The 27,266-nt window shown below is 38.3% G+C and overlaps 1 protein-coding gene across 1 annotated transcript; it reads right to left on the bottom strand.

Annotated features, from left to right (window-relative positions):
* Window positions 1-2,138: 2,138 nt before the first annotated feature.
* On the bottom strand, window positions 2,139-26,749 carry LOC121393309. Its single transcript, XM_041561453.1, has 2 exons — window positions 25,740-26,749; window positions 2,139-3,546 (listed from the first exon to the last, which is right to left on the bottom strand). Exons 1-2 carry the CDS (start codon window positions 26,146-26,148, stop codon window positions 3,353-3,355), a joined length of 603 nt encoding a protein of 200 aa, XP_041417387.1. The 5' UTR covers window positions 26,149-26,749; the 3' UTR covers window positions 2,139-3,352.
* Between the last annotated feature and the right edge of the window lie 517 nt (window positions 26,750-27,266).

Below are 27,266 nucleotides of genomic sequence, written 5' to 3' on the forward strand. Positions count from 1 at the left end.
TGCCATTATAGAAAATAAATTGGTCACATACAGTCAGTATTCAGGTTTTATGAAGGGGCACTCATGCAAAACAAATGTCATTATCTTCTATGTGGCAAACAGTAATTTTCTGGTTATGGATATGAACAGACTTTGCTTAACCTTTTTACTACTGCTTCCCATAATAAAATGCTCAAAACATGGACATGGGGTTTACAGAAAGTCTTTAAAGATGCAGCATATTAGGGGTCATTTATAGAGTGCAGAGTACTGCAGGCTGTGGGGAAGATGATGATTTTGATTTTGGGTGATGTGCAGTCTCTGACGTGTTTCACTGGGCAATTCGCTTTCTTAGAGACTTGAGAAAGGCCGTGGGTTGGCCAAAACGTCAGACCGTGTTTTAAAAATAAAACTTAAATTTTAATTAGTAAGACCTGTGAGTGTGGATTCTTCTGGATATATTTCGTTTAATTTGCTGTCTCTGCACCCAGGCACATTTACCGCAGTTATCGAGAGTGCCGGTGTCAGAGTGAAATATATATATATATATATATATATATATACGTTTAGCAACACTTATTTCTGCAAAGATAAATTCCACAATGACTGTTTTTAATATTCATATTGTGAATGTAATATTCTATTTCAAATTTTAGATAAATAAAATGGTTTTGACGCTATGGCCAATGCACCTGTTTTTTATTCAGGTTTATATATGCTGCATTCAATTCACCTTTTACTGGATTTCCAACCTGGCACTAGATGCAGAGCACAGCCACAGCCTGGACACAAGTGTTTTTAAATGAGCACTAAGGAGAGTTCTAATGCCCTTATTGCTCTAGTAGTTGCTTCCAGAGGCCTAGTAAATGATCCCTATTGTGAATAGGTAGAAATGCAACTGGAGTTTTACCTGTATCAATAGAGGACCTAAAACTCTATTGGGGTTATGTAATAAAAGGCACTAAGTTTGCCCAGGGGCAGTAACCCATAGCAACCAATCAGCAGGTAGCATTTACTTGTCACCTGTTTAAATAAAAGAATCTTATTGGTTGTCATGGGTTACTGCACCTGGGCAAACTTAGTGCCTTATATTACATATGGGGGTAAAACTTTAATGTTTTATAACTGACATTATAGTTTGATAAGATAAACTGGGATGGGGGTCCCCAAACAAAGCATAGTTATCACTCACCACATTTTGGAAGTGGCCCAGGTGCACTGCCCTGAGCCCTCATCACAGGAAAATTTCAATGGAGCAGGCACTCAGAATAAAGGCATCCCATTTTGATTGATGTTTTGTTGTGATTGGTGCACGTACGTTTAAATACTGGCATTTGGCTCTGTACATTTAGGGGCACATTTACTAATGGACAAATTTCAAAGTTAAAAAACTTCTAAATTCGACCATCAAATAGTTTTTTTTTTAGTTAATTTAGCCGTTTTCGATCGAACATAGAAATCGTTTGAATCGAATGATCGATGGAACGATTTTCCAAAAAAAAAACTTTGACTTCTAAAAACTTAGCCAAATACTATACTATATTATAGTATACAAATACTATAGGTTCTAGGAGGTTTAAGGTGGCGAAGTGTCGAAGTCGAAGATTTTTAAAGAGACAGTACTTCGATTTCAAATGGTCGAATATTCAACGTTTTTTCAATTCGAATAGAATTTTGGCCTATTCGATGGTCGAAGTACCCAAAAATTACTTTGAAATTTGACGTTTTTGAATTTGAAAATTCACTTCGAATTCACGTTGACCCTTAGTAAATGGGCCCCTAAGCCTATGACTAAGGGGGTTATTTGCTAAAGTGCGAATGAAAAAATAGTGATTTTTTTTTATAAAATCTGACTTAAAAAATCACAAATTTTTTGGAATTTATTATACCCCAAAGATGGAAAAGTCCGAATCTAAATATCAGGCATCTCAGATCTGTCGAGGTTGCATATAAGTCAATGGGAGAAATCCCAATGATTTTTTGATGTGCGCTGGGTTTCGGGTAATACCCCAAAGTTTTCTGAGTTTTCGGGTGAAAATTATGAAGTAATCATGAAAATCGGATGGAAAAGTCTGAAAAATTTGTGAAAATCAGGTTTTTTGCCGCAGAGCAAATTTTCGGGAAAATGTAATAATAAATAAGCGTAAAAAAACTAGCGAATTTGATTGGAGTTTGTAGCAGAAATTATTGAGATAAATCCAGACTTTGATAAATAACCCCCTAAGTGTATGTAAACACGAAACTCATAAGGCTGAGGACACAATACACCGTTTGTACTCTTTTGAACATTGCCTTTATTCTGAGTGCCAGCTCCATTGAAATTTTTGACATTATGGTTTACCTAAATGAGGTTTCCAGACATTTTAAATTCATGTCTTCTTTGTGGTCCAACTTTTGTTCAGGCCTGAGTTAATACTGTATCTATACAGTTAGTAACACTATAGGAGAATTTAAAAAAATAGGAAGGGCATCTGAAAATACTAAAGGAAAGATGCTATGGTTTTCAGTAGCTTATAATGTGCGACTCTCAGAAACAAGCAGAAGCCTACAAAAGAACTAACGTTAAATCTTGTTATGGTTGCTATAGTGTAAAGAGTTTTCAGATATGAGCAATGATCCTTTTAACCTATTTACAGCACATTATTGATATAAGCTTTAAGTCTCACATTAGGAACAGAGCAAATGCTTAAACAGTTTGTTTTTATACTGAGTTTACACTTTACCCATGTCAATATTCTTTAACTTCATATAGCATGTGCATTTTTTCACTTGGTACAATAAATCTGGTATCACATGTAACTTGGTGGGGTTGCTTCTTAGTTCAATTGTAACAGCCCAGGAAATTACCCCAAAACAATTAAAGACCACAAAACAATTAAATGACATTTACATTGTAGTAACTGCATCTCAATCTCACTGTTACAAATTATCATTGGTCTCTTTGTCCTGTTAAAAATGTGTGTTATCAAAAGCCAGTGATTCTACTCTGCCGTCTCTTATCTGTGTTACCCCAGAGATAGCTTTCAAATGTACACTTCATGTAAAAAATATTACAAAATAACAATGTTGGAATCAATGGACAATCTTACAAAATAGCAGCTGGTGTACTCTATTTAAATGTTCCTGGTTGTAGAAGAGATTGAAGTCAAGGCATACTGTAGTTTCCATACATCCTCAGTTTCATGCCACTTAGGTGCGTGTGTGAGAAGGAACATGTATAAATAACTCTGTCAATGGAGTTCTAGTTTCTAGTAAAATACTCTGAGCACAATGGAAAAAAAAATCAGCAATTGCTCTTCTGAAAAAGTCCTTCTTTTTATATTTCAAATACGCAAAATCTGTGTACAAAAGAATGACCAGGACTTGAGGAATATTATGTTAGTTGTGATATATGGGAAATTTCATCCATACAGATAAGAAAATCTCCAGAATGGGAGGGCAACTGCTCTTGATGTAAAGAGGACAAGGAGATATCTTGATTCTCGGTCGTCTCGTTTGCGCTTTGGCTAATACAGTTGATGTCTGATTTGTTACCCTTGACTTCTGGGCTGGAGCCAAATATCCAGTCTGCATTAGAAAAAAAAAAGACATAAAAGTTTAATGCACAATGCATCAATATTAGCATCTCTGTTTTGTTTTACAGTGATCATTGTCTTATGTGGTAGATTTGCCAACTAGTATTTTGGACCTAATGGTGAAAAATACCATTCACTGTACAGAGTTATCAGTCGATTGTAGTAGACTTCAAAGACCTCAGAATTTTTTTCTACTAAACTTTCTGCTGCCCATTTACTAATGCTTGTTTTTTATGCTTTTCAATAAATAAGATAACACAGTTACATTGGGTTGAAAAAAGACAAAGTCCATCAAGTTCAACCCCTCCAAATGAAAACCCAGCATCCATACACACACCCCTCCCTATTTTAATGAAATTCTATATACCCATACCTATACTAACTATAGAGCTTAGTATCAGAATAGCCTTTGATATTATGTCTGTCCAAAAATTCATCCAAGCCATTCTTAAAGGCATTAACTGAATCAGCCATCACATCACCCGGCAGTGCATTCCACAACCTCACTGTCCTGACTGTGAAGAACCCCCTACGTTGATTCAAATGAAAGTTCTTTTCTTCTAGTCTAAAGGGATGGCCTCTGGTACGGTGATCCACTTTATGGGTAAAAAGGTCCCCTGCTATTTGTCTATAATGTCCTCTAATGTACTTGTAAAGTGTAATCATGTCTCCTCGCAAGCGCCTTTTTTCCAGAGAAAACAACCCCAACCTTGACAGTCTACCCTCATAATTTAAGTCTTTCACACCTTTCACACATTTAGTTGCACGTCTCTGCACTCTCTCCAGCTCATTTATATCCCTCTTAAGGACTAGAGCCCAAAACTGCACTGCATACTCCAGATGAGGCCTCACCAGGGACCTATAAAGAGGCATAATTATGTTTTCATCCCTTGAGTTAATGGCCTTTTTTATGCAAGACAGAAGACAGACACAGTATTCTTTCTGTAAAAAATATACTTTGCCCCTATCTCCTATTAATTTTACATCCATTAAATGAACCTATGAAGGTCTACTGGACCGCTTCCTTGCCAGATATAGTAGAAAACACACTAATATGCACCATTTCATTTCAAAGAACATCACACATCCTGTTGCCTGGCAATCTGTAAACATAATCGTATTTGAAAAACCTTTTTGTTCTCTATGGTGTGAATGGAGTTGTCTGTATTCAACATCACTCCCTAATATAACTATAACAGACAAACATGCAAAAAAATCTGCAATGCGTTATCCATAATGCATAAGGGAAAGATGTGCTTGTCACTAAACATATTTACATTATAAAGCAAAGTTGCCATGAGTGTGTGACCCCATAATTCACACAGACAAAGACCTATATTTATGTATTAAAAGATATTTGTGTAATAAAACTCAACTCAGAAATGTTCGACTCATTTTAAAAAAACACTGCTCATAACATAATGCGCATGTGTACAAAGGCAAATGTTCTCCACTGGTGTCCCTTCATTAGTATGCACATATCAAACCAGCAAGTGGAACGCATATGCGTTCTATTGACACCTATTCAAATACATTCAACAGAGGCTCACAAATAAAACCATTAATACATATATCCCTCCAAGTTCCTCATGGGTATTTAAATCCCTATGGATGTCACATGGTTTCGGCTACAGGCTGACTCTGAGGATGGGTGCCAGCAGTCTCCCATTAGAGATGCTAAGAGACATGTGAGCAATGTTGGGCAAATCTGACCCGTAATGCTTCACCAAAAATGTGCAAATCAGCTACAAATCAGCAAATGCATGCCCATACAAAAATTTTTGTGGGCTAACTTGTTCATTAATGACTTAGGGGAGGGTATTATAAGTAATGTATCTGCTTTTGCAGATGACACAAAACTATGCAGCTCAATTAATTCCATCCAGGATGCAGCATCCTTGCAACAGGATCTTGACAAACTGGCAATCTGGGCAGCTAAGTGGCAAATGAGATTCAATGTTGATAAATGTAAAGTCATGCACCTGGGATGTAAAAATATCCAAGCCACTTATACCCTTAATGGGACTGCACTTGGCAAATCCATAATGGAAAAGGACCTTGGAGTCCTTGTAGATAATAAACTTGGTTGTAGCAAGCAATGTCAGTCAGCTGCATCAAGGGCAAATAAGGTCTTGAGCTGTATTAAAATGGGTATAGATTCAAAGGAGTGGGGGGGTTATTCTTCCACTGTATAGAGCACTGGTAAGGCCCCATCTAGAATATGCTGTACAGTTTTGGTCTCCATCACTCAAACAGGACGTTATTGAATTAGAGAGGGTACAGAGAAGGGCAACTAAGCTGGTAAAAGGTATGGAAAATCTTAGCTATGAGGAAAGACTGGCCAAATTGGGGATGTTCATCACATAATGGGTGATATTATAACTATTTATAAATATATAAGGGGATCATATAATAATCTCTCTGATGCTTTATTTACCAGTAGATCTTTCCAGCTGACACAAGGTTACCCATTCCTATTAGAAGAAAGGAGGTTCTTTCTAAATATTCGGAAGGGGTTTTTTATAGTGAGAGCTGTGAAGATGTGGAATTCTCTCCATGAATCAGTTGTACAGGCTGATACATTAGATAGCAGGAAATTGTAGGCGCACCTGAGAATGGCCGATGTAGTCGCTGGGTAATTGCCACAAAGATGTACAGTTTAAAAAAACAATGTTTATTTAGTACGGTTAAAAAAGTGTATATAGCTCTTCAAAAGTGGTTAATTGGGTAACTGAGCAAGGGAGTGCATGGCTTGACGCGTTTCTGACTGAAATGTTCACTTCATCAGAAGCCATTAGATTAGATAGCTTTAAGAAGGGGTTGGATGGCTTTTTAGAAAATGAGGCAAATCAAAGAGGCTTCAGATTTTTTCTGCCATTCTCAGGATCAACTAGCAGTTAGGCAGGCTAAAATAGAGTTAAAAGGTTGAACTTGATGGACGTGTGTCTTTTTTCAACCTAACTTACTATGTTACTATCTTACTATGTTCCACAATTTCTTGTGTGCACTGGTGATGCAACTCGTATCTGCACGCAGGCGCACTTGGTCATGTTTGTTATAACTGTCTGGAAGAATTCAAAGAATCAGGCAATATATCACACAACATGTTTACAAAACTAAAGGAACAAAAATTTCAAATATTTTCATAGAAATAATATAAAATATAAGATAAGATATAAAATATTGACATAGAAATGTAGTGAAAAAGAGAAACTTTTATTAAGGGGATGGCCTTCAGTAAAGATATTTGGTTCAATAATCAACGACTTGAGCCCCCAATTACGATGTTCCACACAAATATCAAAGTGACGTTTTTTTGATGCCTGATAACCTTGACAAAGGTCTCTGAGGGGACCCAATGGTTGTTTTTGCAAATAAATGTTGGTTTCCTTTTCACAAGACCAGACTGTCAAATAGGGTTTTTACGAAAATAATGCTATTCTTCCAAAAAATCCCTTTTCTTTGTATAATAAAACAGTAACTTGTATTTGATGGTAAATAGCCTGCATGAATCCATATTTATGTTTAAATAATGTATATAATAACACTAGAGAGGAGGTATGTACTGTATCTCCCAGAATGCTCTATGAGAACCAGCATATGAGGAAAAATAATAGAGGCCGGTGAGTGATGTCACATACAGATGAAGCCACTTGGATTTGTGAGTTAAATGCGTCATGACTCAGGGGTAATTGAAGAAACTGTGTTATCTTAAGTCATCTTAACTCATTTAATGCATTTAACCTTTTCATTAGCATACCAAAGCTCCATTGTTCACAATGGTGAATGCTTTAATTAGATGGGATGTTGTGACGCAGTTTTCTGTGTTAAATGAGATAAATGGGATATCTGTGTTTAGTTATTCTGTGTCAAACAGACAAACCAAAGTGGCTGCATCTGTATGCTTCCTGGCCAGGGGGAAGCAGGAAGTCTGGGAAGTAATTCTCTGAAGCAAGAGGAGAGTGGAGAGACCATGGGAAAAAAACAAAGCTTATGCAAACAGTAATATGTAAGACTACCATAAGTGCAGTCTGCTGGTGGAACAGGTTGTTCTGGCTAACACTGTAGGTTACTGTTACTTTTGTTACATCATTTTTTCAAACATCATTTGATCACATTATCATTCCAACTGACCTGGAAATAGACTTTATACATTTTTAGGTGAAAGCATTCGTTTTTTCCATGAAATAGATTAGTAAGTATTTTCAATAAATGCTTATTATGGCAAGATTTGTCACCTGTTTTTTCTAACATATAATGGAATCCAGCCCAAAGCAGAATTGCCACCTGTGTCAGCAAATCACTGAATTGGGAAATCACACTATTTCATTAATAGCTTTAGTGTGAATTACAGCTCCACAGTACCACCCATATTTCTCTATTAACAAATGTAATGACTACAGGGGCTTGCCATACATTAATTATGTGATTGATACAATTGTGCTGAGATCATGCTAGGTTTTGTTCTCCTTTAGGTTACTGCCACACTGAGCTGTTTCTTGGCCTGAGAAACAGTGCAGGCTGAGAAGCAAACCCCCACTCACATTTGCACTCTATTGTGTCTGCACCCGAGGCACTGCTTTGGCCTGCAGACACATGGAATAGAGTTCAGCACGAAAATGCACACTCATGCATCTACCATGTTCCCTAGCAAGTGCCTCTTTTCCTGAGGAAGCAAACCCAATATTTCTCAAAACATTTCTTGCATTGAAACTGCTGTCTGAAACTATACTTCATACTATATATTCTTAGGGATCAACTGTTTCAAGGGGCAAGCTTATGCGATCATCTCTTCAATATCCATTCCCCTTTTTGTATATTCACAAAAGGAAGTTGTACTTTCCTTAAATGCTTTTACTCTAGGTGGAATATGGCACAACAAAAGATACATTCCTTTGATACTAGGTTTATAGTTTACTTTTCAATCTTCCTGCAGGTTGGATATTGTTGCTAATGGTTCATCACATTTAATACAGAAGATTAATTTTCTTTCATTAGACCTTCACAAAGCAATAAAAGCTTCCTTGAAAAGACACTCTGAGCCTGGTTAGTTAGACTATTTTCCTCCCAAACATGTATAGAGGTAGGCATTCAATCAGAATTAAAGATAATTGCTTTTTTCCCCCTGACCTAGCAATGTACAGAGTCCCTGACTGCAATAGATTAGGGAGTGCTTGGTGCTGAATTTCCCTGAGAGTACAACAATTGGCAAAGCCACCTCAGGCCTCCTGCTCGTTGACTTGTGCAGAGGTGAAAGTAGGTCAGTGAATTTAGAGAATGATAGATTTTAGTGAGGTTATTGGGAAGAAAAATGATATATATTGTTCAGCAATATCAAACACACACACACACAGTGCCTGTGCAAGTATATGCTCATATTTCCCTTATGTTCTCATAATAAACTTTTATTCCAGTTGTGGAACTGAAGAAATTACTGACTTTGACAGTGATACATTACAAAGTAAAATGTCTTAGCTTCTTTATTTTTAGACTGAAAAAGCATTTCAATATATTAAATAACATTTATTATATTAATTGGCCTATTAAAGAATCTTACCAAACTGGAATATACATATCAGTAAATATTGCCCTTTTATATCTTTTACCAGTTATTTTTTTTCAGTTGTCGAACTGAAGAAATTACTGACTTTGACACTGATACATTATAAAGTAAAAATAGTTCTAATATTCGACCATTCGATAATTGAAATACTGTCTCTTTAAAAAAACTTCGACTTCAATACTTCGCCAAATTAAACCTGCCGAAGTGCTATGTTAGCCTATGGGGACCTTCTAGACCATTTTTCTAAGTCTTTACACATCGAAGTAAAATCGTTCGATCGTACGCTAAAATCATTCGAATCGTTTTTACTTTGATCGTTCAATGGCCAAATTCTGTGAAAAATCCTTCGGCTTCGATATTCGAAGTCGAAGTATTTTAATTTGATGGTCAAATTTGGAAGTATTTTTTACTTCAAAATTCGACCCTTGATAAATCTGCCCCTAAAGGACAATACCAAAACAAAGGTACATTTGGTAGTTTACTTACTTAGGGGCCGATGCATCAAGGGTCAAATATCGAGGGTTAATTAACCCTCGATATTCGACTGGGAATTAAAATCCTTCGACTTCGAATATATAAATCGAAGGATTTTAGCGCAAAAACTGCGATCGAACGATCAAAGGAATAATCCTTCGATCGAACGATTCAAAGGATTTTAATCCAACGATCGAAGGATTATCCTTCTACCAAAAAAACTTAGGAAGCCTATGGGGACCTTCCCCATAGGCTAACATTGGGTTCGGTAGGTTATAGATGATAGAACTAAGGGGTCGAAGTTTTTTCTTAAAGAGACAGTACTTCGACTATTGAATGGTCGAATAGTCGAACGATTTTTAGTTCGAATCCTTCGATTTGAAGTCGAAGTCATAGTCGAAGTAGCCCATTCGATGGTTGAAGTAGCCCAAAAAACACTTCGAAATTCGAAGTTTTTTTACTTCGAATCCTTCACTTGAGCTTGGTGAATTGGCCCCCACATGTATTAATATACAATATTACTGCAAAGTATGCCTCTAGAAGAATGTTGAATATGATGCTGTATATATAACATGTTGAATTCAGTTAAGCCTGTGTTTCACTGCAAAGTACAGCTTCACAATTAGGGAACCATACAATTTTCACAGGATGTCACACAAGTATTTAAACAGAAGCTGTTGGGGACACCTCTTCTGCAAGAAATTCCTGGTTGCTGTCACTTTGTTATGCATTTTTAAATTACAAATACTGGATTTGTTCACTTTAAAAAGTCATTGGGGTGTGTATGGCTCACTGGTATAAACTGATTTTTCATGCACTCATATGAGTTTGATGCCTTTCAGTGGCTGTTAGTTCTTATGTCTCTACTGAGATACTGAGTCATTTATTTGACCCTTTTCCCCTGAGATACAGTACTTGCTTTCTTCCCATAACTCATCCATCTATATATGTGTGTGTTACAAAATAAACTCTACCTTTGGCTAGGATGCTAATACTTTTTACATTTTCGGGCACAGGCTCCAGCTTTTTAGATAAGTTGGGTTATGAAAAACCCAAAAGTTCAACTCACTTCAAACAAACCCCACTGCACATATATACACATTCTCTTACAACCTCTCTATATACAAATAAATATATAACATACAGACAGAACACAATTTCCCTTTAACTGCACTGGTGCACTGTAAAACTGGATTCATATAAGACTAAAATTACCATCAACAGCAACTTGTGCATCAACAGTTCTATATTAAGTGAACATTCAGTATTCTTATTAGAAGAAAGGAGGTTCTGTCTAAATATTCGGCAGGGTTTTTTTTACCAACATTTCAGGTCCCTGTTCGAGACCTTTTTCAAGGTCCCAAAAAAAATGGGGGAAAGGTCACTTAATATAGAACTATTGATGCACAAGACCCTTGGTTACTGGTCATTTTTGTCTTACCGTATATACTCGAGTATAAGCCGACCCGAGTATAAGCCGAGGTACCTAATTTTACCTACAAAAACTGGGAAACCTTATTGACTCGAGTATAAGCCTAGGGTGCATTCCAGTACACACTGTGTTGTGATGTCTGTACGTACTGAGGCAGCAGCTGTCATGCATCCATGCATAGAGGCTCTCTACAGAGTAGGCACAGAAGACAGGAAACATGGGAGATGGCAGGTAAGATGGTGATAGGATGGCAAGATAGTCATGTTGATAAGGCAGGATGGTGACAATTGGGCAAAATGGTAATAGTGGGTTAAGATGGCAGTAGGAAAAGATGCTGACAGTAGGGCAGCGTGTCAATAGCGACAATAGGGCAAGATAGGGCCCAAAATGGGAATTGTAAAGCAAGATGGCAGATGCAGTTAATGACAGTGACGGTGTAAAATTGAGTCACTAGTGACAGTAACACTGTATATTTGCTCAGCTGTCAAACTAAGGCAGCGCCAGGCCAAACTCCTACTGTGCCAAAGATAGGACCTGCTAATGGTCATCCTTCCCTTCTGTTTCTCCCATCCACAATACCGTAATTTCACCCGCTGCGTTGCTACTTTGCTAGCCGTGCTACACAAAGTTTGGGTAGGGACAGGTCTGGGGATGAGCGGGACAGAGCCTTGAAGTACTTGAAGCATGGCAGTGCACCTGGACCTTTTTCCATACTTGGTGTGTTAATACCTTTTGAGACCTCATTTGATAAATCCAAATCATAATCTAGATTCTCTGGAGTCAAACTGCACTTTTATTAAGGCCATAGCATGAACAGCTTTTACACACAGTAGTGGAATATGATGACCATTTTTTACAACTGTAAACTCCAGCCTGTAACTCTTTTTATCCCATGGGTTGCAAGGTTTTGAATTTACCCATATGTTTCAGAATACTTTTGTTGTACATCATAAGTATTTGGTCAGTGTGCTCTATTTTTACTTCTTTGTTAAACAAATGGAAGGAAATAACATTGGAGCCTGCCCCACAGTCCAGCTGAAACTTAATTGGACTTATTATCTAGAACAGTGCTGTGGTAACGAGGGCTGGAATTTTCCTAGCCTACATGGTGGATGGCCGATAATGGAAGTCAATGTTGGCCACTCCCTGTTTTTAAGCCACACTCATTTGAATCATACCCATGTTACCACAAGAACATGTCCACATTAATGGTAGTAGCACACTAAAAAGCCAAATGGTTGGTGCTCGCTGCAGGGATGTGACTCATCATGCAGGAAGCATTGGGCAGGCAGAGTATGGCACATACAAATGCACTTGCAGGTCACCGGAATTTACACAGGACTTGTCTCCTTGTTGCGATTGTATCAAAAAAACTCAAAATTTATTTAAAGATTTAGAGATTAAAAGCATATGTGCAATGGATACAAACAATGGATAGGGGCAGAAGTGACTAGCACAGTCACAAAATGCTCTCCCTGCCCGTATCAAGTCAGCTCTACTAAGATGGGGTATTTTGTATTTTTCCTTTTTATCTTCTCAAACAAAATCTTAGTTCATTTCTCAGAAAATCAGTTAGCTACCTTATTTGCATAGCGATTATAAATGCAGCTAAAAGGCACTTGTACACATAATAAGCAATTAATTATGGGCCTTTGACATATTTACTGGTGAAACTGATGGATGAGTGACAGACTCATGTGGGAATCAGAGAGTGTACAGTATCCTTCTGCACTGAACAAGCTGAGATTTGGTATTTAGTTCCATAATTATGTACCCCCCAAATCATTTCCCATGAGCATGTAACTTAGAATAATCCTTTATGTTTGTTCCAAAGGCTCAAAACTTATCTCTGAAATTTTTTAAAATATAATGCAGAATGTATGGAGAAGAAATGTAAATTAATTGACATTACTCTAAGGGGGTTATTTATCAAAATCTGGAAAGTTCTCACTGACTAACTGACTAAATCCGCACTGATTTTTCCCCCCTATTTTTCAATACTTTTTTCCAAAAAAATTGATAAAATCGTGAAGAAATCTGAATCGTATGATTTTTTTGGATTTGACGCCCAAAACGTGAGACTTTTTTTTGAATTTGACGCCTACAAACCTCAATATCTTCTAATTATTGGACAAAACCCAGCGCAGATCAGGATATCAATGGGACATCTGCCATTGACTACTACATGAACTTGCCAGGTCTGAGTTGGAATACCTTTTTATTCAGACTTTTAACACTATTGGGGTTTAATAAATCACGAAAAATTTCAAAATCCTACCACAAAAAAATCGGACTTTGATAAATAACAACCTAAATCTATACAAGTGAACAAGTTACCTTCATATAAAGCAACCACTTCATGCTTCCTGCATTGTGACAGTATGTTTGTAAGAGGGTTGTTGGGTGGTGTATGAAAATACGAGTGTAAATTGTTGAAGAGAAATGGAATGTTGAATGATAGGAAATTTTCTGTAAACTAAAGTGTAATTTGTGACTGTTACCACAAGGGGGAAGTAAAGGTTCATTTTGTGTTTAGTTGCAGTTCCTTCCCCAGCCACTAGCTAGTAGGAAAGAAGGGCATTTAAGGAGATGACACATCTAGGGCAGGGTTCTTTTCATTCTAGATGTAGGTAGAGGCAGGGCTCTAAGTGTGAAGTACTAGGTACTTCAGCTAGTTTAGGGAATAACTAGCATGGGTAGCTAAGACCCCAACGAAGAGGTAGAGGCTTAAGAGCCAAGGCTAAGCCAGTGAGGGCAGAAGTGTCAGTGAAGCAGAGGACATCATGAAGGAGGGCCAAGAAAATTCCCGGAGTGGGACAGAGGGTGTAGCGTATACACCGGTCTGTCAGGACCGGGAGATGGTGAGGGATGTGCCTGAGGAGCCTCAGATGGGGGTATTAGAATGCTGAAAGATGTATGCTTGGCAAGTGTGGGAAAAGAAATTAAGAGCCGTGTTGTGAATGCCTGAATACTTGAATAACATGAAACAGAACCAAATGAATGTATGTGAGTGCAACAATAAATATTTCTTCTATTTGGACCAGCGGTGTTGGAATTCTTATTCCTACCAGAAGGAACTGGTCAATACACCAAGGAGTCGGTAATGGTACTAACGTAATTCCCCCTTACATGTTAGATGGCTGATTTAATGTTGCATTTGGCTGCGTGAAAGATCTGTATAGTTTAACATAGCAGCTGTCCCATGAAATTATTACAAATAAAGCTGTCAGTATACTGTAGTTTTCCCTGCTTACAGTGTTCCTTACAGTGTACCCTGCCTTGAGCTGGCATTGCAGTTTTATCACCGTCTCTATTAGGCCACTATAGGAATGGTTTTGAGCATGCAGTGATCAAACCAACAAGCAACCAATCAGTAGATAGTGTAAATTTAAATTTGCAACTTGCAAAACTGTTTTTGCAAATATTTTCTCCATCACCAAAGTCATGGTATAAGTATGTGCATAAATATTCGCAATTTGCAATTATTTTTAATTTAAAAAAGCTCTTATGGGCATTTGCATTACGAATGTCAAAAATTCACAATTATTTTTGCACTTTAAATACACCACCCTTATTCAGCTTTATAAATATAACCATGCACAGGGCAAATATTTTCACTGTGCGAACCATTCTGTGCTGCACAAACTTTACAAATGAGCCCCTGTAACTTGCAAATTACACTACTAACTATGCATTGATTTGAATAGGAGACTGGAATATGACTAGGCGAGGGCCTGACAAGAAGACGAGTAATAAAAATTAGCAATAACAATACAGCCTGTAGCCTTACAGAGCATTTATTTTTTACATGGAGTCAGTGAACCCTATTTTAAAGCTGGAAAGAGACAGAAGAAAAATGCAAATAATTCAAAAATGACAAAAAATAAATAATGACCAACTGAAAAGTTGCTTAGAATTGACCATTCTGTAACATATTAAAAGTTAAACTAAAGGTGAACCATCCCTTTAATTCAACTTTCCTAAAAAAGCAGAACACTGCTTGGCTGTCACGTAACTTTGGGGGTTTTTTTGGAGGGGGAAAAGTCAAAACCGCGAACCTCTTCAAAATGAGCCTGGAGGAACTTGGTGTATGCGAGTGTCGTAGGAAAACAGATCAATACAATCAGTGCGGAGGAAAATAGAGCCAACCTGATATACCCAGGTCCTAGCTTTAGTTCCTGGGGTTCTTGAAGTATTGGGGTGATCTCAGTGCCGTGACATCCAGGCTGCCCAGCTGTGATTACAGCAAGTAGGTGCGGCAGAAGCAAGTCAAGCAGTGGAGCTGTCCAGGTGCTGAACTGTCTTCCCACGATGAATAGATTATTTCCACTGTACGGAGGCTTTGGTGCTTCCCAGGCACCTGATATTTATGTACTGAATGATGTGAAGAGCAGTTAATAAGCAGGAGGCATGGTGCCTCCTCCGTGATACCATTAGTTTCCCCTCCTCTTTCCCATTCATTTCCATTTCAAAAATGTCACATTTACAAAATCATCTGCACTTGCAAATGTAGCAATGGCAATGGGAAACAAGAAACAAAACACAATTAAACAGGAAATCCTCAGACTCTAGAATAGAGGTTATAAAGGCGAGATTTTAAGCATAGCGTTCCACATATTATATGTTAAAGTTCATAATTATCATTTTCTAAATTATAGATTTAAGAATGGATAGACAATGCAGCATATCATATTTTGCTTTTCATTTGTCACACATTTTATATAGAATTCTAGAGTGTTAGAGCTAAAGTGAAACTACAAGACTGAGATTCGCTAATAGCAAATCTGTTGTTCGCATAATGGATTTATCACATGACTCCCTTTTGTTACATTATAACAATAGTTTATACGAAGACACACACACTGCTGCAATCTAACCATTTGTTTGGATGCACAGTTAATAAATATGTATAAATATGTATTTGTTTGCACAAGACCTGTTAACTGCTGTACTTCACTGGATTCTCTATACAGTATATATAATATGGGACCTATTGTCCAGAATGCTTGGGACCTGGGGATTTCCAGATCACAGATCTTTCTGTAATTTGGATCTTCATACCTTAAATCTAATGCAAAATCATGAAAACATTACATAAACCCAATGGGCTGGGATTAATTATATCTTAGTTTGGATCAAGTGCAAGCTACTGTTTATTATTACAGAGAAAAAGGGAATCATTTTTTAAAATTTGGAATATTTGGATAAAACGAGTCTATGGGAGACAACCATTCTGTAATTCGGAACTTTCTGGATAACGGGTTTCCAGATAATGGTTCCTATACATTAATATATACATAAATATATATACTTTGAGAAAGGCTGTTGTATCAGCCGAAACGTCAGCGATTGTCCACTAATAAAAATCCATTTATTACTCTTAAGACCGGTGAGTGCGATCTCTAACATCTCCATAAAAATATATATATATATATATATATATATATATATATATATATATATATATATATGTATATATATATCTATACCCAGCTTCATGGTGCACACCGTTGACAGTGATACTGCCTGGGTGCCAGCATAAGAAATATACAGAATATAAGGCAAGATGCGGCACTCACAGGGACTACCCTTTATTGGGCTTAACATTTCGATCCACCGCAGGGATCTTTGTCAGGAGTATGCAACAAAACCTCCCCATCCTGGTAATGGTCTCCTCCCCTAGGCTCTGGCATATTACTAGTGGCCAGAAACTGCCCCGGGCCCCCACCGGATAGTCCCCTACCCGGATAGACCACTCGGTACACATTTAATTATTTTATCATGCCCTCCAAAATTAACTAAATGAAGGGCCTAGGGGCCCACCTGGTTTTCCCCTGAGATCCCAGCAGGCTAGTCCGATCCTGACTGCAAGAGATGACTCAGCACTTCAGAGATAGGGGTTATCTTGAAAAGGACATTCAGCTACAGCTTAAAAAGGCACATAAACATCTCCAGGGGACACAGCAATGGACTGAGCAACACAGGGACAACAAGCTAAAGGGACCAATTACAGGGATTTTTTGCAGCACACACTTTACTGCTTTTGGACACCTAAAAATCTGTTTAAATAGCAGATGAGAAATTTTGAGGACGGACACTACACTACCATTCATGCATTTGTAAAAACCAATGGTGGCCTGTAGACGCGCTAGGAACTTGGTTGATCTACTAGTGACAAAGGAATTGGAGCCATCATGACTAGAGGACACACTTGGCACAGTTCCCAACACAAAAAAAGGTTGCCATAAGTGATCTGGTTGTTTGACATGCAGTAACATGGCACAAGGAAGTGATTTTTATCATGCAGCTTGGAATTTGTAAAGCCTCCACGACCTACCAGGAGAGAATGAACAATCACAGATGTACAATCAGGACAGAGCTCTCCACAGGAAAGGCAGACCAGCCTATTGCTAATCACCTTTTGAAAGTTGGACATAAACTTGCATAACATAAACATATGCTAATTGATAACTTACCTCCAGTGAGACAAGGGGGTGAGAGAGACTCTGCCCTATTGAGATGTTAGAGGAAGTGGATTTTCACATTGGGTTCTACACCACAATCGGTTTGAGTAATAGTAAAGGACTATGACAAATAAACCCAGTTGCCACTGTTTGAGGTTAGTCCCTGAATGGTAATGGCCAATTTCGCTTTGTTACACTATTGTGGAACTACAACTTTCAACTTGCTGGTATGTGTTCTGAGATTGTGGCCCAATATAATTTCCAGCTGTGGGTATAACTGGGTGAATATACCAGTGAATGCCTTTAACATGCTCTAGGAAAAGGGACAAATAAGTATGTGACTAAAGGGTCCGTTTACTAAAGCGCGGTAAAAATAAGCACAAAATATAGACAGATTTATTGCCGAATATGTTTTCGCCAGTTTAATAACCTGCGGTAAATATACATTTGCACTTTTTGAGCAAGAATATGTGTTCGCCAGTTATCGCATTCACTGAAAATACATGACTACATTTTTGATTGATGCATATACAGTGTAGAAATGAAACAGCCCTTGTTTTCTGGAAAAACCATACTGTGAATAAACCTTCAGGCAAATACCTGCTTGATGCTTCCCTGGGAGTTATTGTATGTTAGGTAACTGCTGCAGGGGGTCCGGAATCAGCCAAAAATCACGGGCATTAGCCTCCTCTCCTGACCGCATCTGGTACTGCTTGGGTCCAGGCCCGTAGCTGATTTCGGGGAAGAAATGCAAGAGTTTGCATTCTCATGTCGAATTCAGCAATATGTGCCTGCAACCCGGGCCATTAGAATAGTTCTGGGTGCAGGCAGGAGAGGAGTCTCATGCTTCCGTAGGGGCTGATTTCAGCCCCTGTGTAGCACCAGCATTACCCTGAAAAAGGTATTATAACTTCTGCAATTAGAGTGAATTCCCACAGTAGATGACACATACTTTTTCCAGTAATGAAAAGGAAAATTATCGAGCTCCACTGCAGAAGTGTACGAAATATGGTCTTATCATATGTTATTTAGTTTAAAAACAATTTGATTCCTTGAATCACTTTTCCTAGCTGTCTGTGAAAAAGCTGCATGTTGATAGGAAAACTAATGCTTATAGAGCTGTTGGCACTGTAGATGTGTTTATTAGGATTCATTCACTTAGCTCTATGTGACCAACACAATTAGATTTGTGATCCCACATTCAGCCATTCTGAGATATGTGTCAGTGAAGCTGACTGTTACATTATTTCTCAGCCACAGGGTTTTCCTTAGACAAAAAAAGCCACTGATGTCACCAATATTATAATTGTTTCAGATACTTGCTGATTGGCTACTGTTAGTAGGTATTCTGGAGTAAAATGATTGCAGTTTTGTGAATATTCCCTGTGCTTCTCCAAGTTTATTCTCATAGAGCAAACCATAGGCTACACACTCATGCATCCATTATATATGTACATTGGTGTTTGTGTCTAATGGATGGTTCAAATAGTTGTGTACATTGTATAATAACCTAATAGTTTTAATTTTCTGGACAATCAGATGTGGTGTAAATTAAGCCCAATCTCATCGGCCATTCAGCTAGAAAACTACAGATGCATTTCCCATACCTATACCCATGGCTTTGGGGATCATCAGTTCATCATAAGAAGATCAAGACGTCAGAGTGTAACTGCTGATAGCACTTATTCAGGTCCTTCCTGTGAAATGTTAATGCAGGTTGTTTTGTCAGAAATGAATTTATCATCAAATGCAAGTCTGAGTGTTTTTAATCACTAAGAGGTAAATGTTAAAGGGATTATGTCATGATTTTCTGGGGGAATTGTTATTTCTAAATTACACGGTTTACATTACAAATAATTCACTCTACCATATACAATTTTATTTATGAACAAACAAATTTATTTTTTCTAATAGTAATATGTGTAGGTAGCCATTTCAAGTCATTTTGCCTGACCCTGTGCTGTCAGAAAGAGCCAGCACTTCATAATGGAATTACTTTTGGATACGCTATTGTTTCCCCAACTCAATGTAACTGGAGGACTCACAGTGGGACTTGAATTTTGAATGCCATTTTCATATCTACCAGGGAGCTGTTATCTTGTATCAGGGAGCTGTTATCTGGTTACCTCCCAATTGTTCTATTGATCGGCTGCTGGGGGAAAGGGACGGTGGTGATATCACTCCAACTTGCAGTGCAGCAGTAGACAGTGACTGAAGTTTATCAGCGCACAAGTCACATGTCTGAGAGCACCTGAGAAATGAACATGTCTAACCCCATGTCAGATTTCAAAATGAAATATAAGCAGCACTGTTTTCCAGTTACAGAAGCCCTTTAAATTCCTTAAGGTAACCTGAACAGGGACAGTTCTTATTATGTGTGTCAGACCCTAGTGCTAAAAGTGGCAGATTTGCAAGTCATCAGAAGGCAGTATAAAAATTGATCTTAGAGATCTCAAGTCCTACATGCTTTCTCAGCCACCAAGTCATGGGCAGGCACAGAATGAGACTCTATGCACAATACAGCATAAAAATAAATACTATGTTGTGTGTGTATGAATGTTACCTCCATGCAATTACAATCACAAGCAGAATACAATATGGGAGCTTTAGATTGTAATTACATTTTGTAGACTGATTAATACTTGGTACTGTGGCCAAAGGTCAGTTCAGTTAAACTATAAACAAGACACATGTGTAAAATTAAAATCCAGCAAAAGCTAAATGCTGTTTTCCTCTGTGACAATGGCAAAGCTCATGTTCAGGAGGGTCGGGGAAGTGCAAAGTCTAGAGATATCCGATACTAAATAATTTGGGCACCTGGAAATATGTAGAACACAAACTAATTTATGTACTGACCAGAGCCTGCTTTCCATAACTAAGCCATGTATCTTTTAAGCTTCATAGACAATCAAGTCAGCTCTACTAAGGGCTATTTTGGATGTTTCTTCTCTGTCTCCTCAAACAAAATCTTAGTTAATTTCTCAGAAAATCAGTTAGCTACCTTATTTGCATAGAGATTATAAATGCAGATAAAAGGCACTTGCACGCATAATAAGCAATTAATTATGGGCCTTTGGCATATTTACTGGTGAAACTGATGGATGAGTGACAGAATCATGTGGGAATCAGAGAGTGTACATTATCCTTCTGCACTGAACAAGCTGAGCTTTGGTATTAAGCTCCATAATTATGTACCCCCCCCCATTATGTAACTTAGAATAATCATATAGTTACATAGTTACACATTCAATCAAGTTCAACCCCTCCAAATGAAAATCCAGCATCCATACACGCACCCCTCCATACCTTGACAAATTATATATATAGACATTTATACTAACTATAGAGTTTAGTATCACAATAGCCTTTGATATTATGTCTGTCCAAGAAATCATCCAAGCCATTAACTGAATCAGCCACCACAACATCACCCGGCAGTGCATTCCACTGTCCTCACTGTGAAGAACCCCCTACGTTGCTTCAAATGAAAGTTCTTTTCTTCTAGTCTAAAGGGGTGGCCTCTGGTATGGTGATCCACTTTATAGGTGAAAAGGTCCCCTGCTATTTGTCTATAATGTCTTCTAATGTACTTGTAAAGTGTAATCATGTCCCCTCTCAAGCGCCTTTTTTTCCAGAGAAAAGAACCCCAACCTTGACAGTCTACCCTCATAATCTAAGTTTTCCATCCCTCTAACTAGTTTACTTGCACATCTCTGCACTCTCTCCAGCTCATTTATATCCCTCTTAAGGACTGGAGTCCAAAACTGCACTGCATACTCCAAGTGAGGCATTACCAGGGACCTTTAAAGAGGGAAAATTATGTTTTCATCCCTTGAGTTAATGCCCTTTTTTATGCAAGACCGAACTTTATTTGCTTTAGTAGCCACATAATGACACTGCCCCAAATTAGACAACTTGTTATGTACAAGAACCCCAAGATCCTTCTCATTTAAGGAAACTCCCAACACACTGCCATTTAGTGTATAACTTGCATTTATATTATTTTTGCCAAAGTGCATAACCTTGCATTTATCAACATTGAACCTCATTTTCCAGTTTGATGCCCAGTTTTCCAACTTAGTCAAATCACTTGGCAGCATCTTGCATGGAACCTATAGTTCTGCATATTTTAGTATCATCTGCAAAAATAGAAACAGTACTTTCAATGCCCACCTCCAGGTCATTAATAAACAAGTTGAAAAGCAAGGGACCTAGTACAGAGCCCTGTGGTACTCCACTAACAACACTGGTCCAATAAGAAAATGTTCCATTTATCCTTCATGTTTGTTCCAAAGGCTCAAAACTTATCTCTTACATTTTTTAATATATACTACAGAATGTATGGGGAAGAAGTGTAAATTAGTTTGGCATTACTCTAATAGGCAAATTTATCAAGGGTTGAATTTTCAAATTTTTTATGATCAAAATTGTCAAATTCGACTAGGGAGTTATTCAAATTTGATTTGAATACAATTTTCGAGATGTATCATACTCAGACCCTTTCAGAACTCTAATTCAACTATTCGCCACCTAAAACCTGCAGAATTGCTGTTGAAGTCAATGGGAGATGTCCAGGGATCAATTTTGAGTTGTTTGCAGCCTTCCTGACATTCGAGTTTTTTTTCAAAGAAAAAACTTAAAATTAGTTTTTAAAATTGGAATCGAATTTGATTTCGAATTCGATACGATTTTTCAGGTCGATTCTATTCAACCGAGTTTAAAAAAATTGATTTTTTAAAATAAATTTTGGGAGTTTATGGGGAGTTTTTAACAACTAGCATGAATTCAAAATGCGACCTTTGATAAATGTGCCTCCCCCTGTATACACGTGAACTATGTTTTCTTTCTTCATTTAAAGCAATCCCTTTATGCTTCCTGCATTGTGGCAGTATGTTAGATGCCTGATTTAATGTTGCATTTGGTTGTGTGAACTTAAAGATCTGTATAGTTGAACACAGCAGCTGTTCCATGAAATTAGTGCAAATAAAGCTTTTAGTATACTGCAGTTTTCCCTGCTCACAGTGTTCGTTTACCTCTTTATCTTAATTGCTGTATGAGGAGCCTGATTTCCTGAACCTTACTTCTGAAATTCTTCATATTCTGCTTGTTCCCTGACTTGAGCTGGCATTGCAGTATTATCACCATCTCTGTTAGACCACTATAGGAATGGTTCTGTGTGCGAACTGATTAAACTAACAAGCAACAGCTGTACAGATGTTGGATCAGTTAACCAGAAACTCATTATCCATAAAGCTCTGAATTATGGAAAGGCTGTCTCACATAGGCTCCATTTTATCCAAATAATACAAATTTTTAAAAATGATTTCCATTTTCTCTGTTATAGTAAAACAGTACTTAGTCTTGATCCAAACTAAGATATAAGTAATTAAATATTATAAGCTATCTGGAATAAAGCATGTATTGGTCCACCTTTAGAAAAAGTCTTGGGAGTTATGTAAAATAAAGGGCAAAGTTTGCTACACTTCTTACCTATAGCAACCAATCAGTAGGTAGCATTTTCTGCTCCCCAGTTTAAAAGTGAAAATATTTGCAGTTGCTATGGGATACTGCTCTGGCAAACTTTGTGACTTTTATTACATATTGGGGATAGTATCATAAGCACAGCCTCCAGATGTAAACATCCCAACAAGGCAGTTAGTAGAGCAGGAGTGCTCATACTTTACTAATGCGAGGTCTACTTTTAGTGATGTTGTCCAATTATGATCTACATCCATAAAAGCCTTAGCATTCTCTTCCATGGAATATTACTTAAATATTATATTGATTTATGAGAGAATTTATATTGTTATATTTAACAAACAACTAGTTCTTATGTAACCTTAACATAATAAATATATGACTGAAAAGAATGAAGCAGGAGGGCGATTAAAACAAGCTGTTTGTTGACAGTGTCTTGAGATCTATTGATCACCAGCTAAAGGTCTACTGGTAGATCCTGATCTATCTTTTGGGCACCCCTGTAGTGACTAACAATTTTTAGCATCTGCCAAGGTTTGAATGATATCTAGGAAACCATGGTAAATACCAGGCTATCCCAGACTTTGTCACCTTGTGATCATGAGATCTACCTTATGAACTCATAGCAGGATGGTACAGTGGTAATTCCATGTATAAATACCCCCAGAACTCATATCAACATGGTAGAGAGTAGGATGTGAGGGCTGGCCCGATATGCGCAGGTCGGGGGGTCAGGCCAACCTCGCACCCTTTTTCCGGGTTCCAACTTCCGGGTTGAACTTTTATAGACGCGTGCCTGCTCATCCCACCCCTTTTGTGACATAATTAGCAGGGTGGGTCGGACCAGGACTATAAAAGGAACCTGGAAGTCAGGCTCGGGCAGGCGTGGGTGGAGGGAGGGTGGGTGGCAGTTGAGTGCGGGTCGGGAAAAACCCATGTATCAATACGCCCATAGCTCATAGCAGGATGGCACAGTTGCAATTCCATGTATAAATACCCCCAGAACTTATAGCAGGATGACACAATAGCTTCTGTGCCATCCTGGTATGAGATTTGGGGGTATTATACCCCTCATGTACTGTATAATACCCCCAAATCTCATACCAGGATGGCACAGAAGCTATTCATTATATAAAACCCAACAGAACTCATAACAGGATGACATAGTAGCAATTTCATGTTTAATGTGTGCAATTACACTAGGGATGGACCGAATTCACTATTTTGGATTCGGCCGAACCCCCGAATCCTGCGCGAGAGATTCGGCAGGATACCAAACCGAATCCTAATTTGCATATGAAAATTAGTGGTGGGAAGGGGAAAACATTTTTTACTTCCTTGCTTTGTGACAAAAAGTCATGCAATTTCCCTCCCTGTCCCTAATTTGCATATGCAAACTAGGATTCGGATTCGGTTCGGCCGGGCAGAAGGATTCGGCCGAATCCTGGCCGAATACCAAACCAAATCCTGGATTCGGTGCATCCCTAAATTACACAAAGCATTGTAGATAGTAGCTGTAGAACCCGAGGCTGGGACTAAACTGATCAACCAGCCACAACTCAGAAAAAAACAAAACCAGACTGACTGTGTGGGAGGTAGGGTAGTGAGTATTCTGCAGGCTGAGAATTTATCAGTAGAGTGAATGATGGCTCGCTCCCTCCTTCCTTCCTCTTTTCCCTTTTCCTGCCTACCATATTCCATGACAAATATCAGGGAGCTACAGGAGGTGGGTCTTTACGCTGATCACCAATATGTGCTATGAGTAGTGATGGGCGAATTTCCCCCGTTTTGCTTCGCTGAAAAATTTTTGAATTTCGCTGAAAAATTTTTGAATTTCGCACAAAATTTGCGAAGCGGTGAAAAATTTGGCGGGAAAATCGAAAATTCACGCCCCTGTCCAATTTTGGATGCGCGTCCGAAAAGTCGATGTGTCAATTTTGATTCTGGCCACTAGCCATTGTCTCATTGTCCCCTAACACTTTCAGATTTAATAGCAATCTGTGTAGTACAACTCAGCTTGAAATTGTAATCAATGCTGGTGCAACTATAGACAGTGGTGTCGTCATTACCTCAGTGCCTCTAATATAGGTTTAACTGAGTTACAGTTACTTTCTTGAATGTATGTGTGTATGGGCGTAGCTGTACCTACATGTGTGAGTATGTGTGTATGTATAACATGTGTGAGATTGTATTTGTGTGCAAGAATACATACATATACATGAGTCATGAAGAATTTAACTTGATGTCAAGTTGCCTGTTTTTTAAATTGTATAACTATATATGTATGTAAGTACAGTATGTATGGCCTTTGGGACATAGAAATGTATGGGATCAAAACACAAAGTGGGGTTAATTTACTTCCGAAGTTCTAAATTGTAACTATTTGCTGTCATTGTCTAACATTCATGCTGTAGACTAACCAAAGCGAATTGCTAATCGGCAGCACAAGGTTCTGCATTGGAAGCAATTTAATAATGTTAATAATAAATGTGACCCCATTATCAACAAGCCCCCATGCCTAACCACAGATGCACACAGACACAGTTCAAACACATTCAGTCATCTGCTGATGACAGTCTGATATTTTTGATGGTAATCTTTAAAAATAACACATAATGTTTAGTAGTTAGTGTGCTAATTCAAGCAGTTTAGTAACAGAGGCAGTTCCGGTGCAGATTTTGTAAAACATTTGTTTAAATTAGATTTAAACACTTTTAAGTACTTTTAATTACACTGAGCTTATACCATTGTTTTCTTTGAAATCACCTCCTTACCTATAAAGTCATGAATAAGATCCTTGATAATGTGGCCAACAATAGCATATGCCACTGCCACCATCACCAAGGCAGCCATCAAGAGGTAGAGCACAGCCTTGGGCAAGGGTACCGGATCCTTGGGGGGAGGTTTGTAATCCTTGTACAACTGGTCCTCTTCTGACTCTGAATAAGAGTACTGAATGAGATAATCAAGCCCAGTGGTGAAATTACTGGCATTCATGGTTTCGGTAGGGGGAAGGTAGCTCGTCTGCTCCGGCTCCTGTAAGACATTAACCATTGAGCTGGTGGTAGCTTCCACTGTGTTTATACCTTGATGAACCAAGCGAAGGGTTTTGTTGACTCTGGGCAAAAGCTGAGATAGAAAAGAGCCCCAGTCTTTTATCGCACTGATGTTACATATAACCATATTGCAGTCACAGGAGAGCCCACAGATGGCACTTTAGAGAGAGAGCTGTGCTGCCAAGCCTGGGAGCGCTCCAGACCAATAAACCAGTTCTCTAAGCAGCATGTGCATCAGGGCTACAAAACTCTATACAATCCCTTTTGTAAAGCTTGGCCTTGCCTTGGTCGCTATCAGTCCTCTGCTGCACTGCTCAGATCAACTCAACCAGTCAAATTGTGTCCGATTTCTCTTTTATATGATTTCCTGAACTTAGCAACTCCTGTGCGTTTCTTCAGCCTTTGCCCTGACTAATGGCTAAACTTCAGGTATGTGTATTTACACAGCAGTCTGCCAATCAATAAACAGTATACAATAAATGCAGTTCATTCAAAAAAAAAAGTTCATCCCCAAAAAAGCACAACACTGCCTGGCTGCCAGGAAACTTTTTCCGCCTGCTTCTTATTTGCTTTTTTTTTTTGAGGGGAGGAAAAGTCAGAACCACGCACCTCTTCAAAATGAGCCTGTAGGAACCTGGTGTAAGCGAGTGTCGTAGGAAAACAGATCGATACAATCAGCCCGGAGGAAAATAGAGCCAACCTGATGCACCCAGGTCGTAGCTTTAGTTCCTGGGCTTCTTGTAGTAGTGGGTTGATCTCAGTGTCGTGACATCCAGGCTGCCCAGCTGTGATTACATACAGCAAGTAGGTGCGGCAGCAACAATTCAAGCAGTGGAGCTGTCCAGGTGCTGAACTGTCTTCCCACGATGAATAGATTATTTCCACTGTACGGAGGCTTTAGTGCTTCCCAGGCACCTGATATTTATATACTGAATGATGTGAAGAGCAGTTAATAAGCAGGAGTCATGGTGCCTCCTCCGTGATACCATTAGTTTCCCCTCCTCTCTTCTAAAATGGCTCTCCCATTCATTTCCATTTCAAAAATGTCACATTTACAAAATTATCATCTGCACTTGCAAAAGTAGCAATGGCAATGGCAAAAAAGAAATAAAACATAATTAAATAGAAAATGTCCAGACTCTAGAATCAAAAAGATTATAATGGTGAGATTTAAAACATAACGTCCCACACATTAGATGTTAAAGTTCATGCTTATCATTTTCTAAATTATAGATTTAAGAATGA

This window comes from Xenopus laevis, chromosome 4S (assembly GCF_017654675.1).
Source record: "Xenopus laevis strain J_2021 chromosome 4S, Xenopus_laevis_v10.1, whole genome shotgun sequence".
Classification (NCBI taxonomy): Eukaryota; Metazoa; Chordata; class Amphibia; order Anura; family Pipidae; genus Xenopus; species Xenopus laevis.

Coding starts and splice junctions, on each gene's coding strand:
- LOC121393309 (XM_041561453.1), bottom strand. CDS start 26,148: ATGGTTATATGTAACATCAGTGCGATAAAAGACTGGGGCTCTTTTCTA. Junction 3,547..25,739: donor TCTTATTCATGACTTTATAG/GTAAGGAGGTGA, acceptor TTTCTAATGCAG/ACTGGATATTTGGCTCCAGC.